The sequence below is a fragment of the Calypte anna genome, chromosome 3 (assembly GCF_003957555.1).
Source record: "Calypte anna isolate BGI_N300 chromosome 3, bCalAnn1_v1.p, whole genome shotgun sequence".
Lineage (NCBI taxonomy): Eukaryota > Metazoa > Chordata > Aves > Apodiformes > Trochilidae > Calypte > Calypte anna.
Window position 1 is genome coordinate 50,205,946 of NC_044246.1, and position 18,234 is coordinate 50,224,179.

At 46.2% G+C, this 18,234-nt stretch overlaps 1 protein-coding gene across 2 annotated transcripts in view; it reads left to right on the top strand.

The window, feature by feature from the left end:
• The window catches only part of GALNT14 (polypeptide N-acetylgalactosaminyltransferase 14), an 86,719-nt gene that overhangs the window by 23,449 nt on the left and 45,036 nt on the right, over positions 1 to 18,234 (top strand). For both annotated transcript variants that reach the window (XM_030447474.1, XM_030447475.1), the window contains exon 2: positions 9,514 to 9,683. In XM_030447474.1, the coding sequence (XP_030303334.1) occupies positions 9,514 to 9,683 (170 nt within the window). The remainder of the gene's footprint in view (positions 1 to 9,513; positions 9,684 to 18,234) is intronic.

An 18,234-nucleotide genomic window follows, 5' to 3' on the forward strand; every position in this document is an offset into this window, starting at 1 on the left:
TCCATTTTTTTTAGTTGTTTGTTGTTTTTTTTTCTTTTTCTTGAATATGTTTTTATAACATCAACATCTGGGATTTTTTTCCTCTCGTTAAAATAAACCAAAGTAAGCCAGAAGGTGAGCTTTTCCTCCCTTGAAGACACTTTTTCCTTCAAGTTAATATACTGCTGTTATCCATCACCTCTCATTGCTGCTTGGTTTTGAAGGACGGCTGCTTATGGAGGGATAGTAGCATTAATTTCTAAAGCAATGTAAAGATCCCCATGGAAGCTATTACCAGATGGAATAGACCTGGCTCTACTTCTGTGAAAAGGCTGTGTCAAGGTAGAAGGTGGTGACTCTATTAACAGCACAATCCCTTCCTTGCTTGGGAGGTGTGGATTAGCCACCTGCTTTTTAAATGGCTGGGTTCAGAGCCGGACTCCATCTGCTGGCTCCTTTCCTCTTCCCTCCCTGCTTCTCTCTCCCCTTTCCTTTCCACCTGATGCATCCCATTCCTGGCTGTCCTCCAGCATATAGGACCCGTGGCTTGGTGGCGAAAGAGAAGACATTCTCTGACCTCCGTGGTCCTCAAGCTCTGTAGTTTGGTAGGAGCTTTGGCTTTTATGCAGAGGGATGAGCAAAGCTCAGCTGGAGTGCAACTATGGGCTCCTAAATACTAAATAATCGACTCCTGCTGAAGCCTGGGGAGGCTGGTTTGAGCTTCATGTGTGGGAAGCAGCTCATATCTGTCCTGAAAAGGCACAGAAGGAAAACAAAACTCTGTCTGTCCATGCAGGACCTCCCTTTCACCACCCTATTTACCCACCATGGGTCTGGACTCTTCCCAAAGATGTTAGATCTCTGATGAGAGAAAGCCCAGAGGAGGGCCATGAAATTGATGTTGAGCACCACACCTATGAAGACAGGCTGAGAGAGGCTAGGTTGGTTAGTGTGGAGAAGGCTCCAGGGAGACCTTATAGCAGCCTTTCAGTACCTGAAAGGTCTTCAGGAAAGCTGGGGAGGGACTTTTTACAAGGTCATATAGAGATAGGACGAGAACTACTGGTTCAGGCTGGAAGAGGGAGGGTTTAACTTAGATGTTTAGAAGAAAGTATTCACTATGAGAGTGGTGAGACACTGGCTCAGGTTGCCCAGTGACACTGTGGATGCCCCCATCCCTAGAAGTGTTTAAGGCCAGGTTGGATGGGGCATTGAGCAACCTGGTCTAGTGGGAAGTGTCCCTGCCCATACCAATGGGGTTGGAACTACATGATCTTTAAGGTCTCTTCCAACCCAAACCATTCCATGATTCTTTGGTCCTTGGAATGTGCTGAACCTGTCTGGCATGGGATGCTGCCTTCCTGTGTTTCCCAATTAGAGCCCTGTGTAATTGCTGCTGACCCTGAGGGAAGCAGCTCTGGGCTCTCCCAGTCTGTTCTGCAGACAGATGGTGGTACTGAGAAGTGGCAGCGAGCCTTGGAGGATCTGCTCCAGTTAGTGTGGCACAATAACAAATAACAATAACAAGGCACAATAACAAAGGTGCTCTTTGCCATCTCCTGACATCATGGTGAGCCCAGAGAGGGATGCCCAGGGGTCCCCCTCTGGTGGGGTGCAATGACAGTCAGGGGAGCTGGCATCAGCAAAGGAGGGAGAAGGCAAGTGTCCCACCACTGGTGGAAGCAACAGTGTGTGAGAATTGCCATTAACATGCTGGGGACTACCATTGAGCTGAGATGTTGTCAGAGCAGCAGTTTTCCAGCCTTTTTTATTTTAATTTTATTTTTATTTAAATCTGAAATTAAAAAAAAATTAAAAATATCCTCAGTGGAAGTTCTTGTAGCCTCTTAAAATCTATTTCATCATGTTTACCATCCAGGACTGCTGTTTGCAGACCCATTAGAAGAGTTCAGCAGGCTTATGCTGACCTTGCTTATCCTTCCTCAGAGAGTTGCGGGGGAGCCCAGACCTTTTTTTTGTAGAATATTGGAAAGACTGATCTATACTGTGCTCAAGCAGTTGAGTGTGATTGGTGATCCGAGCAGTCCCACAGCATCTCCAGGGATCTGCAGGTGGGGGGAAGAGGAGATGACCAAAAAACCCTCTCCATCCTCCTGCCTGTCTCCTGGCACTGACAAAGCTGGGTCTCCTTTTCTCCAGTCTGCAGCTTGGTTTGAGATGACCTCTTAAATATCGAGCTCATTATACAGTGTAACATATAAATAAAACAGAAGCAGGCAGCAGTGTTCTCCAGGCTTCCTATAATTGGCTTCCTTTTCTTCTTAATTATACAGGAATCGTCTTCATGTGTCAGGCTACCCTATGGGCCAATTTATTATTTCAAAGAATTAAAGTCTGTGTTCTTTATACAACAAAGTGCTTCTGTACAGCCATGTACAGATGCATGCACCTGATTTTGGGGGTCCGAGAAGGGAGAGCATCTTTCCAAGTGGGAATACAAGTATTTAATTTCATAGCTGGATATTGGTTTTAAAGTTCATTGTTCTGGACCTTGCACTCTCTCCATCATTATAGGGAGGCAGGAGGTTCTGCAGCATATTAGAGATTATGGAGATCACCATGGGAATTCTGTGGAATCTGGAGGTGGTGTGTGACACTGGCTGGGTTTCCCCATGCAGCCTCTTACCCAGTGGCCTGATGCTACAGCCAGTGAAGAGGAGCACCATTCAGGCATGAAGTGCAGGCCCAGGCTGCCTCTGGGAGGTGGGGTTATATTTTATCCTGGCACTGCTGCCTGCATAGCAAGTGCTTGCTTATAAGCACAAAATGGACTCTGAGCTGACTTGCTTTCTCCCAAGGGAAGCCTGGCAATAAAATTTGGCCTTTTGTCAAAGCAATGAATCTGTCATCTTTCCCTCCTTGCAACTCTGAGTCCATTGTTTCTGATTTGCAAAAAAATCCCCCACTTTGGTTGCTGCCCTGGCTGTCCATTTTAAAATCAAAGCCTTGTGGTGTCCTTACTGGAAAAAGCATCAATAATTTTCTGGTGGCTTTTTGTGCTGTTGCGTTTGGCCGGAGACTTTAGCAGATTGAAACCTCTGGAGGATGTTTCAGACCCTGCATGTTGTTTACCACAGATAAAGAAAAGAAGATACACATACAGCTGGGTCTTGCTGTGATCAGCTTAATGATGTCCCAGTTGCCCTAGCCCTGGGCTAGTTCCTTGCTGTGAATCAGTGGCCAACAGCCTGTGGTGATGCTAGTTGAGCATGGGGATGATCAGAGGAAGACACTGGAGAGCCTGAATGGGGATGTTTCCATCCAGGCAGTGGTAGCAGCCATAGTTCTTGAAGGTCAAGTCCTCTTCCTGTTCTTCAAACTCAAGTTGTCTTCCATGGCCACTCTTCCTGTTGCCTGATGCAGTAGGTGTCTTAAACTGCCTAAACATGGCCCTGGCCTCAGAGCCAAGTGAGAAAGTGGTCTGGAAGGTCTGCAGGGACCTGTGTTCGCTGCTGAGCTGGCAGAGGAGGAGGTGAAGGTGAAACAGCACACCCATCAATCTGCACAGGCCGGGAAAGGTCACTGGCAGCAAGAAGCTTAATGGTGAATCCTTCAAGCTTCTTCAGGGACCATGGCTGCAGGACAGGCTTTGCTGGAGAAGTGTAATTAGGTATTTGTATTTTTTTTTTTTCATTCTTACCCCAGCAGGTGGGGTCAGAGCAGAATGAGCTCTGCAAGTTTCCCTTGAGAGGCAGTAAATCACCTCCAGGGAGTGGCAGATGCTAGTCTTCCTTGGGGCAGGTTGGGATCCTGGCGGACATAGGTCTGCTGTGCTTTCCTCAAGGCTCTGAGGAAACCTGCCACTTAACTGCATGGTGTGCCCAGGTACTGGTGTAATAAGAGGAGCAGCTTCACATCCCTCAGAGAAAGGAACCAGAGCTTAAATCCCTATGGGGCAGAAGACTAATTAAGGACAGATTATAGTTGGGACCCAGAGCTTCCTCCGTTTCTGGGGAGTGGCTGGTGTTGGCACAAAGCTGGAGAAGGTGGCACTGAGCCAACAAAGCACTTAAGCAGGTATTTAAACAGGGATTTCTGTGGGCTCCTCCAAATGCCTGGAGTTGCTTAAGTTTGTATTTAAGTGTTTGATTGGACTGGGAAGGGAGTAAGAGACTTCCAGAGTCTGTGTGGTACCTGATGCACTAGATGGGTACAAAGCCTATTCTGCAGAGACCCACAGCCTGATTTTGGCACTGCCAAGCACTGTTCAGACAGGGCGAAGACCAGGGTTGTGGTGCCTGTGTCTCCCCAGATTTCTTGGGGATGGGGCAGTTGAGATGCTCAGCACTGCACACATAGGGCTAAGCCAAGCTGCCAGGTTCTGGCACTGGGAAAACTATACCAAAGCACCTGGGTTTGAGTGTCCAAGAAGGAAGAACATATTTCCAAGTGGGAATTCAGGGAATTTTGTAGCTGGAAGTTGTCTTTAGAGGTTAGTGGCCTGGATCATCCACTCCTCTCCATCATCACAGGGAGGCAGGAGGTTTCTCAGCATGTTGGAAATGATGGAGGTCACCATGGGGATTCAATGGGATCTTGGTATCACATGGCATGTGATGCTGACAAGAGAGGGAAGAGGACAAAGGCATTGTCATGCTGCCCCACTTCTTTCCTCTCTGGGGCTGCTGTCCCTCAGAGCATGAGCTAGCACTGGGGGACAAGGAGGGATGAGCCCTAACCCTGTTTGAAGTATTAAAATCCTTTCAGATGGCATTAGTGCCTGGCTGGTAACAGCTCTATAATTGAACCTACTGCTTCCAGTGCCCCCTGTCCTTCAGCAACACATTTAACTCTCATTTGTATAGTGCCTGGGTGCAATTCCTAGTGAAGGTTTTCCCTCTGCCTCCAATCTCTCTGAGCTGTGCCAACCAACCATCCTAGCAGCAGAGGAGTGAAGGAGCATGGCAAGCAACATGCTACAAGGTATCTAAGTTTCTAATTGTTTATTGGAGCTTTTTGTAGGCTCCAATTTTATTTCCTCCTTCTGCCTTTTTTTTTTTTTTTTTTTTTTTTTTAATGTCTTATTCCAAGGACAGAGGCTCAGTAGTGAGTGCTTGATCAGGGATTATGTAGGGATGAGATTTTCCAGGCAGTTCTGGATGTGAGTTAGGCTGAAGCAGAGGCGCATTTGGCTGCAGTCAGAACTTTTTTGGGTCATTGTCACACACTGACAGGCAAATTACCTTTGCTTGGCCAAAACCGGGGGTTCCACAGCAGCCCTGCCTGCCCTCCAGGCTCCCTTGGGTTTGCTTCCCCCAAAAGGATGTGTACAGTGCCTGCCCCATTCACCTCAGCCTATTGGCAACACCCAGCAGCCCCAAAAGGCAAATGCTTTTATTTTAGCAAAGGCTTAAGTTACTTATTTTAAAACAGTGCCACAAAGGAAGAAAGTTAATCAGAATCCGCTTTTGGCTTGTGCTGTCCATTCCTTTTCTTCCTGGAAAGCTGGAGGCTGGCCTCAGGGACCAGAGTGACCTTCCCATCCCCAGTCAACAGCAGCTCTGCTTGAGTCAGGATTTTCACCTGAAATGCCCTTCCCCTGATAGCCATGGCACTGTAGCTGATGTGCTTCTGAAGCTGGGCATCTGCTCCCAACCCAGCATCCAGCCTGCTATTGTACTGGTGAGGGGTTCCAGGGACTGCCTGTGGGTGCAGGAAGGAGGGAACAGAGCATCCTGTGGGGACGCTGTGGGCCCACAGCTGCAGCCAGCTGGGTTGAGCATTCCTCCTTCCTGCTCCAGTGATCACTGCTGTACTGTAATCACACAATTATTATGCCATTAAAATGTCATATTCACAGAAATCTACATAAACAAGGCATTAGCAGTTGCCAGAAAATTGTATTTTTACTGCTAATGACCTGCTCTCCCCCTTAGCAACACTTTCTTTTTTCATATTTTTTCTCTTTTTTTTTTGATCCATGATTTAAGACACATGACAAATTACATCTTTACACTGAGAGGCTTTTGATCTTTAATGTATGATTGCAGTGAAAAGCTGTCTCTGAGCTTGCTGCATGGGTTTGCTGTTTGCCCTCCACTGGTTAGGCACTGGGCAGTTTTGGGAGATGCCTTTAGTGGGTGTTTTTAGGGGGAGTGCTTTCAGTGTGTGGCTTTGGGGTTCTTTTAGTGAGCTGGTGAAGAAGGCAACTGGCTGTGAGCCCAGCGTTAGGCTGGGTGCTGAAATGAGATGGGAGGTCCTCTGTGCAATGATTTTTGTTCTTTTTGCCTGGGGAGGTCCCTCTCACTGACCCTTCTGGGGACCCCCCAATGTGCTGTTGGAAGGGGCAGCACTTGTTTCTGTGAGCAGCTGGATATTATTTTGCTTTCCTTCCTGAATACTCATAGAATCTCTCAAACTCTGTGGGTTTCCTTTCATTAATATCAGCCACTAAACTGCAATGTTGGAAGAGAGATTTACCTAATTACAAGAAAAACAAAGAAAATTTATTACTAGTACATGAGGAAAAGTGAATATGAAACTCGGAGAGAGAAACCCTCTAGAAGATAAATAGAAAGTCAAGTAGGGTATTGACTTGATCCTTTTCTAGTGCAGGGTAATTTGGCTTCTAAAGTGAGTTGGATCATAATAAATGAAACTTAGATTTCTGAACATCAGTTAAATAACTCCCAAGAGAGAATTCTAATGTGAGAAAGATGTGATAATACATGTCAGAAATATTATAATGAAGACCTTATCCAGTCTCCTGTAATGGATGTGCTACCCCTGGGTGGGCAAAGGGGATTTCTCCTTACCCTTTAACATGCATTCCCTGATCAGATGCTGAGAAACAGGCAAATGCCTGTATGTGAGTTGAGGAGGTCTCCTGCCTCCCACTGCTTTCATAGCTGGGAGCTTTTAATGTGAAGCCAGTGCTTCGTATTCCCTCACTGCTTTGCACAGATATTTTTTTCTAAGGCTGATGCCCATGTGTGTCCAAGTATCTTGCTCCACTTTCAGTGACCCTTGTGGGGAGCTAAGGATGGAAAATTGAAAAACCTCTAGAAGATTTGGACAAGAGCTGTGGATCAAAAGCAAATAACCAGACCTGGGTATATACTCCAGGCTGAGAAAATTAACCCAAGTCCCCTGGGCTTGTTTTGTGTCCAGATAGTGGTTAAAATCACTCTTACATCTCCCATTTGGCATCTTTTGGTCTTGATCTCAGATGTATATTTAGCTACTGATATTTAGAAAGCATCTTATTGATAGTTTTCCTCATCCCTAAAAGAAGAGCCTTGGCAAAACAAAGTGGGCTGATATCTTTTGGGTGGAGGTTTCATGGGACTATTAGTTCTTCACTGTGATGCAAACCAAGAATGCAACCCTTGGATGCAAAGTATATCCAGGGCAGGATGAGAAGCAAAGGCCATGAGATAAGCCACTGGTATTTGTCCATGTATCCATGTTCCACTTAGATCCCACAGTAACAGGACAGCAGTGGGGATAGATGGATGCTGGGGAAATGCCATCCCAGACCTTGAAGCACATGCGAGGACCCTCCCATTCACCAAACTTCTGCTTCTGGACTTGACAGATCCTTGCTGCCCTTGCAGCTTGTGCAGAAGCTTCATTTTTTCTGGAGCTGCAGCTACACACAGGGATCCACCAACCTCCTGGCTTGAGCCATCAGATGTGTGCTTGTCTGGCTGCTCCCCTTCCATCTGATCCAAGGCTATTTGGTTTAATTGACATTTAAAATGTATGTATACACATACATAAGGCTGTTGCCCTAAGTGCCATGTGGCTACTTTCAAAAAACGTTTCTCTTCTTACTAAGTTTGATAAAACTTTCACTTTTCTTCACTACATTTTGATTTAGAGACTGCAACTCTGCAGCAGTTTTAATGGCCTCAGACCCCACCTCCCTCCCCTGGCTCCATGATCAGAAGCTCATGAAGTTGAACAAATGTCAGGCTGTCAGTGAATCCAAGATGCAATTGCCTCACTTTTCCCTGATCTTCTACTGTAATGTTCAACCATGTTTTACAAGATGCCTTGGAAAAAACAGAAACAATATCTTCACCCTTTGTTTGTCAGTCCTCCCAAAAGCCCAGAGACAGGTTATGTGCATCCTCCTCATAAACCTGCAGTGATCTTTCTGGTTTCATAACTTTCTCACTGCCTTGCATAACTTTCTCCTGATCCTGAATAACATTCTCCCAGTCTGAGTGGTTTCTTGTCAGGGGTTTCTTATGATCTTCCCTGCATGAGGCTAAGAACTGGAAGAACTCCTTAGGAGGCCTGTGGGGTCAGAGCTGAGGGAGAAGGAATTCAGCCCTGTATCTGGAAGCTTCTGCATTCCTGGGCTCTGTTGGCTTTGGGGTGTGTTGGTGTTGCTGTCTGGGCAGAGTGGAGCATCATGTGGCTTGAGGCACCTGGCTTGGTACTGCCATGGTTCGCTTGCAGGAGCCAGTGCTTCCTTCTCATATTCCTAGAGCTACAAAAAGCGTGCTGCCAGATGTGAGTAAAATCAATTATGGGATAAAAATCATCCATTTCAGAAGCTTCACTTTGTGCTATTAGCAGGCAGAATCCTCTTTGCTATGGTGTGAACTGAGGAGGGGGAAAAAAAAAGAAAGAAGAAGATCAGTTATTGGATAAGATCACATTTTTCTTTAGGGCTGAGATGCCTGTAAGTGTTTGCATCTCTCCTTGTTACACGTATGCTGGGATCAAAGAGGTTGTTCTGCTGTAATGATGAGATCTTATTGTGCTGCAATGTTCTGGCTGGCTTGGCACTGTGCCACTGAAGAATTCTTAAACCCCCAACAGCAACACATTGGTAAGGGATGCTTAATGCCCCCCTGACAGGAGCAAGCCACCAAGGGATGCTGAAACCCACTGTTGGCTTTCAGAGCTCTTGAATAACCTCAAAAAGCAGCTCCTCCATCCTTTTGAAGGGGCCGTGACATCACGGGCAGATTCTTACCCTCTCTTCTCCCTGAGGTAGGGCTGAAGGCCTAGGTGGGAGACTTGTGGTCAGCATGGACCAAAATCAGGCTGGGAGGACCACAGCCCCCTTATTCCAGGGTCTCGTTGATGAAGCTGTCCTTGGGGCCAGAGTAAGACTGTGAAAATGTGGGATTGGTTTTGAAAGAACTGCTCCTTTCTGATGTCCCTTTCTTGCCTGGAGGGTTACAGGGATGAAGGGATATGAGGTGCAAAATACCATTGTTTCTTGACTAGAGAGAAGTGAAAACCCTAACAAGACTTTTGTGCTTTTGTATTTCTTGAGACTGTGCCATTTGAGAGAGGGATCCACCAGAGACTTGAATTTGTTTTCAAATTAGTAATTTCAAATTCAAATTGGCAGACTCTCCTTGGCAGGCTGTTTCAAGACCTAGGAAAAAAACAAAACCTGAAGACATAACAAGGCTCCTTGTTATCCCTGCTTTTGCCATGCTTGGCAGGATTGACCGATGTCTGACAGGGCTTGGGGGGACCTCTGAAGTGGGGTCAGATGTCCTCCAGTCTCTTCAGTCTCTAACAGGGCTGACTTTGTATGCACAGGGCTCAGATGTGGACTGGGACGACCTTTGGGATGAGTTTGAAGAGCGGAGGTACCTGAGCGCCCGGAGATGGAAGGGTGGAGAGGACCCGTACCGGCTTCATGCCTTTAACCAGCGGGAGAGCGAGAGGATCCCCAGTGACCGTGCCATCCGTGATACCCGCCACCACAGGTTTTGCCTCCGCCCTGGTTTCTCCTGATATTCCTCACAAAACTTCATTTTAGGGGTGGATAGTCCCATACCGCTTCAGGGCCACAGTTTTGGGATGCTAGGTGGGTCTGGGCCATGCACCCATGCCTAGTGGGATTGGTTCTGACTGCATTGTATTTTTAGGATTTAATCTTTACTTGATTTCTTGGTATATCTAGCAGACCTAAGCTTATTAATTTAGACCTGTATAAATTATTCCTGGACCACAGGGAAATAAAGGGAAAAAATTTAAATTCAGAAAAGTAACAGGTATGCAAGTGATGGGTACTGCCACGACGGGTAAAGTTCTCCAGTGCTGGGAGCTCTTGCTTTGCAGCATACATGGTGAGACAGTGGAAGGAGTATAAAATAACTGTTGAGCACTTATTTTTCACTGCAGAGAGAGGAGTTAATGTGGGGAGAATGGAATTATTGGTTAAGGAGGAGCAGAGGAATTTGAGAACTTGTTGGATTACTGGGTGCTCCAGCAGCATCAGGGTCAAAAATAGCCTTCAGTACCCAAAGGACTTCTTGGGAGAGGCAGGGAGGATTGTGGTGAGAGTTGCCTTGTGTTACTCCCTCACTGCTGTCAATGTGAGAAGGGCAGGGTGCAAGTTTTAGTGCTGGCTGTGAGTGCAGCTGTAGACACCCTCAGGTTGCCATTCCAAACTCATTGGGGAAGAGCTGCACTTCAAAGCTGCCGGTCATTGATGGCCAGTGGGATTGATTGTTAGTCTGCTGGACAGAGCAATGATGTCCTGCTGGTGTAGGAAATATTTCCTGCTGGTGTAGGAAATATTTCCAAGTTTCCTTTGATGCAGTTTTCCTCCTTGTCTTCGAAGGGTATCCCTGGCCCCCACCAGTGGTCCCCATCCCACAACCAGTGCAATCCCTTCCTGAGGAGCTGCACTTGGCATTACATCCCAGCCCTCTGGCAACAGCCATCCTCCTCTGCTTTCTCCTGAGAGCCCATATGGGGGAAAATCCTGCTGCAATGGGAGGTCTTCTGCTGGACAAAGCCATGGCACCTTGCTGCCTGGGCTGCATTTTGCTCCCAGGTCAGAGCAACTTGACTCTTGGCATCTGACTTGACTCTGAAGTTCCTTTTTACCAATCCAAATGCAGCACTTAGACTCAAATGCTGAAACAGCACCAGTTCTCCAGCCACAGAGCATGCAACACTCTTATTTATGTATTTACTTATTTATTATTTTAGCTCCTTTTCATAGTAAGGACCAGATGCTTCTTTCTCTGGAGAGGAACTGTCAGCCCTGACAGATGCCTGTTACAGCTGAGCAGAGAGTGAGTGTACTATTTCTGGAGAAAATTAATGCCAGGGTGTCACAGTTTAATGCTGGGCTGGCAAGTAACCGAATGATAGATGCTCTCTATGAATCCCCCTCCCCTTTCCTGATAAAGAAAGGAGAGAGAATAATGGAGAGAGACTTATGGGTTGGAAACTAAACTTCACAGCTTTAATGAAACAGTAATGATTAAAAAAAGGAAAAATAATTAAATATGTGCAAATACACAGTAAAACAATACCACATTCCTCCCCCCCTCCCCCCAGTAGTGCTCACCTCACCACCCAGGCTGCAAGGCAGGCCCTGGAAAAGTCCAGGGGTCTCCTTCTGGAGTCAGCAGCAATCAAAAGCTGGAGGCAGGAACACATAGATTGAGGCTGGCGCAGATTGGGACCACAGGCAGACAAACAGAATCCTCCCAGGATGCTGAAGGAAGCAGGAAGAGGCAAAGAAGGGCTGAAGGGAAGAGGCTTTGTCCTCATGCGTAGGGGATGGAATACTCTGGTCAATTTTGGTCACCTGTGTAGGCTTCTCCTCCCTAAAGGATGGTTGCAGGTGCAACCTCTTTCCTCCTTTTCTCTTCTGGAGCACAAGATATTCCTCAGAACTGAGCAGTGGCCTTGGTTCTGCATACCATTCTCTAGCCATAACTATAAACATGGAGTGTTATCAGTCCTAGAAACAGACACTGACTCAGAAACTGGCTGTTAATTTCAGCAAGTACAGCTACTTAGAAGAGTCTTAGCTAAAGGTAAAATTACAAGACAGAAAATTAATTCTATCCTGGCTCAAGCCAGAACACAGGGATGTTAACCATATGCCCTGTTAAAGGGGAAGATCAGCTCTGGTGCCCTCTTGCCATACTCCTGCTTTGTGGTAGCAACCACTTTGTTCCTGGGAGGATGGATGGGGTGCTGAGTGCTCCTGTGAAGGAAAAGTTTCAATTAAGGGGAAGCCAGGGCATAGCATGGGGAAGGGCTGAGGCTAATTGCATTTGCTTCCTATTTTGTTAACCCAGTAATTGGATTTTGATTTACTGAATATGTCTGAATAATGCTACAGATGATGCACCATTAGCCAAGCATTAGAGTGGCCACAGAGGAGATCTGGTGGAGGAAGGTGCTGATTGGAGGAGTGGAGGAGGGATAAGGGTCTGGGCATGGTGGCCAAGGGGGAGAGGAGGGTGCAGAGTTTGCAAAAGACCTCTCTGGAACAAAATCCTTGCTCATGGTGCAGTTTTCTAGGGAGCTTCACAGGTGATGTGATGCTCTGACACTGCTGTGCCACCTGGGAGCCTGGTGGGAAAGCATGAATGAACATGGCTTGCTCTAGCAGTAGGGAGAAATTGCTGGTGGCTGTGCAAGAAGAACGTGAAAAGAGAGTCCAGGAAAGGTCCTTCCTGTGAAGGGGAGAGCAAACTACTGCTAGCAGAGGGCTTGGCAAGGCCCTGGGGCTCATGCTGTGTGACCTGCTGGAGGCTGTGCTTAGAGACTTGGTTTTGATGCCAAACCTGGCTTATCACAGAATCACAGAATTAACAGAGTTGGAAGGGACCTCTAGAGATCATCTAGTCCAACCCCCCTTGCTAAAGCAGGATTACACATTACACAGGACTGCATCCACTCGGGTTTTGAATGTCCTCAGAGAAGGAGTCTCCAAAAACTCTCCGGGCAGTCTGTTCCAGTGCTTTGTCACCTACACAGCAAAGAAGTTTTTTTCTCATGTTTCAGTTAAACTTCCTGGATCATGTGAAGGGATGTGTGACCATGTTGCCTGCTAGGCGGAAACCTCTTTGAGGTTAATTGATGTGAATGCTGTCTCTGAGAAGCTAGAAATGCATTTTGTACCCTATTTGGGGATTTAGACATCTCATCTGTCTTGCCTGGTTTCTTGAGAGTCCTCAGAGGAGGAACTTAATGTCTGGAGAACATCATGTGTGGGAAAGCCCCTTTTACTGCACAGACAAGGCAGAGGTGGGGCTCTGCTCTGCTGTCCTCAGCAGTACCTGAACATCAGACCTGCAGAAGCAGCTAAGTACCTAGAGGGTAGCCAGACCTCCTTTGAATTGATGGACGGTTTGCTGAACATTACTCAGATGGACCTCAAACAGTTGAGAACTGAACTCAGTTGAGGATTTTCTGGCCTACTGTTGCCTTTCCCTTTGCTGACTCCGTACATTTCCCATTGTGGCCTCTGGATTGTAGCTGAACTAATCCCATTTCCTGTGTAATGCAGACTAAATCCCTGGAGATTCTATTACTATTCAAGGCCAGGTTGGGCTTTGAGCAGCCTGACCTAATGGGAGGTGTCCCATGCAGGAGGAATTGGAATTAGATGGTCTTTAAGATCCTTTCCAACCCAAATCATTCTATGATTCTATGATTATTTAAAAAATTTTTTTTATTCAGGAAGTGTCTTGCGAGTTGCTGACTCTGAATATTCTGTGCTGTAAACCAAGGCAACAAGCAGTGTGGGTACCAGTGTGTGTGTGTGTGTGTGTGTGTGTGTGGTCTCCCTGTGCCTGACACTGCCAAGTGTCTCTGCTAAGGAGAGAAAGCTGGTGGGACAGCAGAGAGCTGGGAATGTGATGGGGAATGGGAATGTGATGGTGCTTCACTGTGGTTCTGTTGGCTCTGCTCATGCTTGTCCTGAGAGTTAGTGTGTTCCCCAGGATCCACCAACATCTGAACCACCCAACAAGAGGCTTCCAAGTGCTGAGAGCCCAACGCAACAGAGTTTTTGCTTCTGATGTCTGAGGCAGCCTGAGATGCTGCTTTGCCCTCCAGCCCCTGTCTGATCTCTCCCTGGATCTGGAGGTGCTGGGTCAGGTCAGTTAGCATCACTTCTTTGGCAGCAATGAAGGGTAATCATTACCTCCAGACTACCTGCATCACAATGAAGGGATGGCCAGGCTGTTGTCTTCAGAGGGGCTTTGTCTTTCACCCTGGCAGCTCAGTGGCTCCACTCAGGTTTTCAGACCACAGCTCAGTTTATCCCAGACTGCAGACTGCCCTGCAGTAATGGGCTCTGGTGCTGGATGTTCATGGTCACCAAGGTACACAGTCCAAAGTACCATGAGATTCTGCCTCAAAAGGCAGGCTGAGAGGCTTTAATTAAAAATGGTACTAGGTAAGGATGCTGGGCCAGGGGGAGTCTGGTGTTTCCTCAGGAGCAGAGTTTGTTGTGTCTCGATCATGGATGCTACAGGGAAATAGCAAATGAAGGTGCTTATTTTGCAGTGGTGGATTTGCAGTCCTAGTCCTCCCACTCCTTTTCTTTTTCTCAAGTGAGAAGGATGAGAGTGATACTTTGGAAGGAGTTGGGGGGTGAGATAAACTGAGACAGACTGTATAAGGAACTGATAGAAATGTGTAAGCAAGTGTTTTGAATGCAGGAGGATGTGTCAGTTAAGTGGCTGTGTTATTCTTTTTTTTTTCTGGAGGACAAACCTACTTATATTTGAAAGAGCTGTGCTAGGAGTGTGAGTTACATCACCTGTCTGTGCAGCAAGCAGAAATGATTTCTGAGCTCTGTCCTCAGTTGTCTGCAGGGCAAGGAGATCAGCAGCATGGGGACCCAGGTGTTTGGGAGCCCAGCTCCTGGCAATGAGAGTGACTCCGGGCTGTTCCAGTAAACAACATGGTGTAACATTAAGTTTCCTATGGCTTTGTTTCTCCAAGTTGTTCCTTGTACCAGCCCTGCAGAGCTTCTCTGGGTAGGAAGAGCATCTGCATGGGACAAGTATCTTTCCAGAAGAGTCCAAGGAGCTTGCTTGGGAGCAGGCACAGCCTCCATCTAGCTGTCTTTTTCCTGGAGAACACGTTTTGGTTTTTTTTTGTTTGGTCTGATGTTTTGTTTTTAAAAAGTTGCTGTTTCAGAGGGAAAAAAAAATCTGAAATCAGTTTTCCCCCCCTCTTCAAGTGATAGGTTTCCTTCACCTAAGTTATTTTGGTTTTGTTTCCCTGTGAAACAGTTTTGATGTCCAGTGACAGATTTGATTTCATTCAAATTCCTCACCCGCCTGTCCATTGAATTTTGCCAAAAGAAACGCATGCACAAAATAGTTCTGAGTCAATCTGAGATGGCTCTTCTCCCATCCTTTTCCAGTTTTGCCTTTTCCTCTGCTTCCACCCCAGCCCTGTTCTTGGCAGCCTCATGGGGGGATGTGTGCTGTACCCCCTCTTGAGTGCTGCTGTACAAGCACTTGGGGAGGGACCTTCTCCTCTGTAGTCCCTGTGGGAATTTGCTTCAGTGTCTGGTTTCCCCTGTGAGAACAGGTTTGCCATTGAGATGCAGGAGTTGAGGGAACCTTTGGGATTTCCATCTTCTTGGGTGGATTGAGGCATTGGAGCATGAGGGATAAGACTTCCCCAGAGCTGGCACCAGTGACAGAATCTGGGTAGAAGAGGAATGATGCTTCTCTGCTGGAACGATGAAGCTCTTGGCTAAGCTGCCAGTGCCTTTGTTTAAAGCATCCCCTTTACCTGAGGGCACAGACTAGTATGAGCAGGGTGCTTACAGCTGTTGGAGCAGGGTTTTGTCTCTTTCCATGGCAGGTTAGTTTGTGTTGAGAGCTGAGATGCTGTCTATCTTTCTGTCAACTTGTCTCTCTCCAGGCTCCAGTCTCTTGCTAAGTCCCTTGGGAAACTGCAGAGCTGGTACTGGCAGGGCTAATTATTCCTCAAGATGGAAGATGTGATAAAATAGTAACCTTTTTCAAAAACAGAGCAACAGTTAATTAGCTCCACTTCTGCAACACATTGACCCAGAGATAAAAGCTTATTCCCTAGATACCTGTCTGTGGCGTGGTGATCTTTCTGTGTGCCCCGGTCATGATGAGGGATGGGGAGGGGAAAGAGAATTTAATAAGAGACAGTGACCTATCAGTTGCTGTGCACTGGGAACAAACAGATCCATTTCAAGGTGAGTGGCATCTGGCCATAGGCACTGCTGCTTTCCTTTGAGAAGCTGGAGCTTGAAGTAGGACACACTCTGCCCCCAAAGCCTGGGTTACCTCAGTGTTGCCAGTGCCACATCTGTAGAGCCTGAATTTAGGGGCTATGCACTGGTCAGGGCTCTGTAGAGCTAAATGAATAACCAGGTTTTGGTTCTTTGGTTATTAAAAAAAAAAAAAAAAAAAAGCCAGGATTAACAATTTCAGGATAAACCAAAAGCAAATTTTTCAGTGAATATAAAAATAAAAATATAGACTAAGGAAAACTTAGGCCAAAGAAATCTATTTTTCTCATCCTGAAAAGGAAAAAAAATAATTTAGATCTCAAATGTTTTTGACACTCTCACTCATCTAAAAGTAGCAGGCAATATTTAAAAGTGAGTGATTCCAAATATCAGACGAAAAGTACAGGTTGAGCTCCTCTGGAACAAGCAATGTACTGCAGTAGAAGTGATGCTGCATCATCTGTCAACAGCTGCAGAAACAGCTGGTGGGAGGGTATGGTATCCCCATGGCAGTCACTGTGCTGGAGGGAGGGCTTCTTCCCCCTTAAGGGCAGGATGGGGTTCTCTTATAGACTGGGATTGACCTCAACCTCAGATGTGGGCCTTGGAATGGGTGTGCCAACACTGGTAAATCCATAAAGGCATCATCTCTCCACTTCAAGCTCCATGTGTCCCCTTCTGTGCAGTGGACAGAGACGATCTTAGGCTTTTGTGGGGAAGAGAAAGCTTTGCAGTGCCACTGCAGAGAGTGATGTGGCACCATCCTGAACTATACTGGCATCCACTGATTACTTCCCCATGGGCATCACCATCACTTCATCACCAAGTGTTCTGCTGTTCCCAGGGTGCCACTGATCACTCTCTGCTGGAGTCATCCTCTTTGACTTCTATAATGTATTGACTTATATGTATACTACAATGTGTTATAGTTATTATGTGCCATCAGTTACACTGATAGCTTGATCCAAGTAATTCTGGCAGAATGAAGTTGTTTCTTTAATTTCTGTGCATGCCTCTGTATTTCAATTGACCCAATGTTTGTGTAGGTTTAAAGTGAAATTGAGTATTAATAAGCAATGGAACTAATTCTCTGGCTCTCGTTACTATTGGTAATTAAAGACATGAGACAGATTCTTCTATCAAACTTTTGTTTGTTTTTTCAGCTACCCAGCACTTTAAAGTCCTGCTCCATTAATGATCACAGACAACTCTTCAGGACTATCTCCATGTATTTCTGATGTCAACACTTGCATATTCCTGAATGTGTTTTTTGAGCTAGCACATTGTGGAATTTGGTTTATGTTTCTCCAGTTATGACTAAGGAGGTGTTGTGGGGACGGTAGTTTCTCTGCTGTGATTTACCACACATTGCCAGAAAGCTCCAAGCAGAAATTATCACCTTTAAATCCTTGGTTCTCACCCTCTTAAATGTAATTTCAGGTTGTTCTGTCTGCTAAAGGTCTTTAATAAGGGACTGGTAGCTTTCCTGGAAGGTGCAAGGTGCCAGATTTTGCTTTTACTTTAACAGGTGAAAACCTTTGATGACAGGTCTGGTAGTTCAGTAAAACTTGACATGAGAAATTTGGAGATGATTGAAAATTGTGCTGAAAATGAAGATGGTTGTTTGTTTGTGGGGTTTTTGTTTGTTTGTTTGTTTTTAGGGTTCTTTTCCCCACTTTTCTTGGTTCCTTTTCTTTTTTCCTAAGTTCTGATGAAGTAAAGATGGAGGGAGTCAAGAAGCAAGACAGACACTGAGTCTGTGTGAAGAGCCCTAGTAGTCTGAATTATTCATAGAATCACAGAATCAGACAGGTTGGAAAGGACCTCTGAGATCATCAAGTCCAACCCCTGGTCCACTGCCACTGTGGTTCTCAGACCATGGCACTGAGTGCCACATCAGCCTCTTCTTAAAAACCTCCAGGGAAGGAGAATCCACCACCTCCCTGGGCAGCCCATTCCAATGCTTGATCACCCTCTCTGTAAAGAAATTCTTCCTAATATCTCACCTAAACCTCCCCTGGCAGAGCTTAAGTCCAAACCCTCTTGTCCTACTGATAGCAGCCTGGGAGAAGAGACTGCCCCCCCCCCCGGCTACCCCCTCCTTTCAGGGAGTTGTAGAGAGTGATGAGGTCTCCCCTGAGCCTCCTCTCTCTCTCCTCCTGCAGACTAAGATAATTCATAATAATTCATGAGCTGCTTTGAAAATCAAGATGCACAATATAGTTTGACTTGTTTGTAAATGCAACCATGTTATTGTCTCCCTGCTTTTT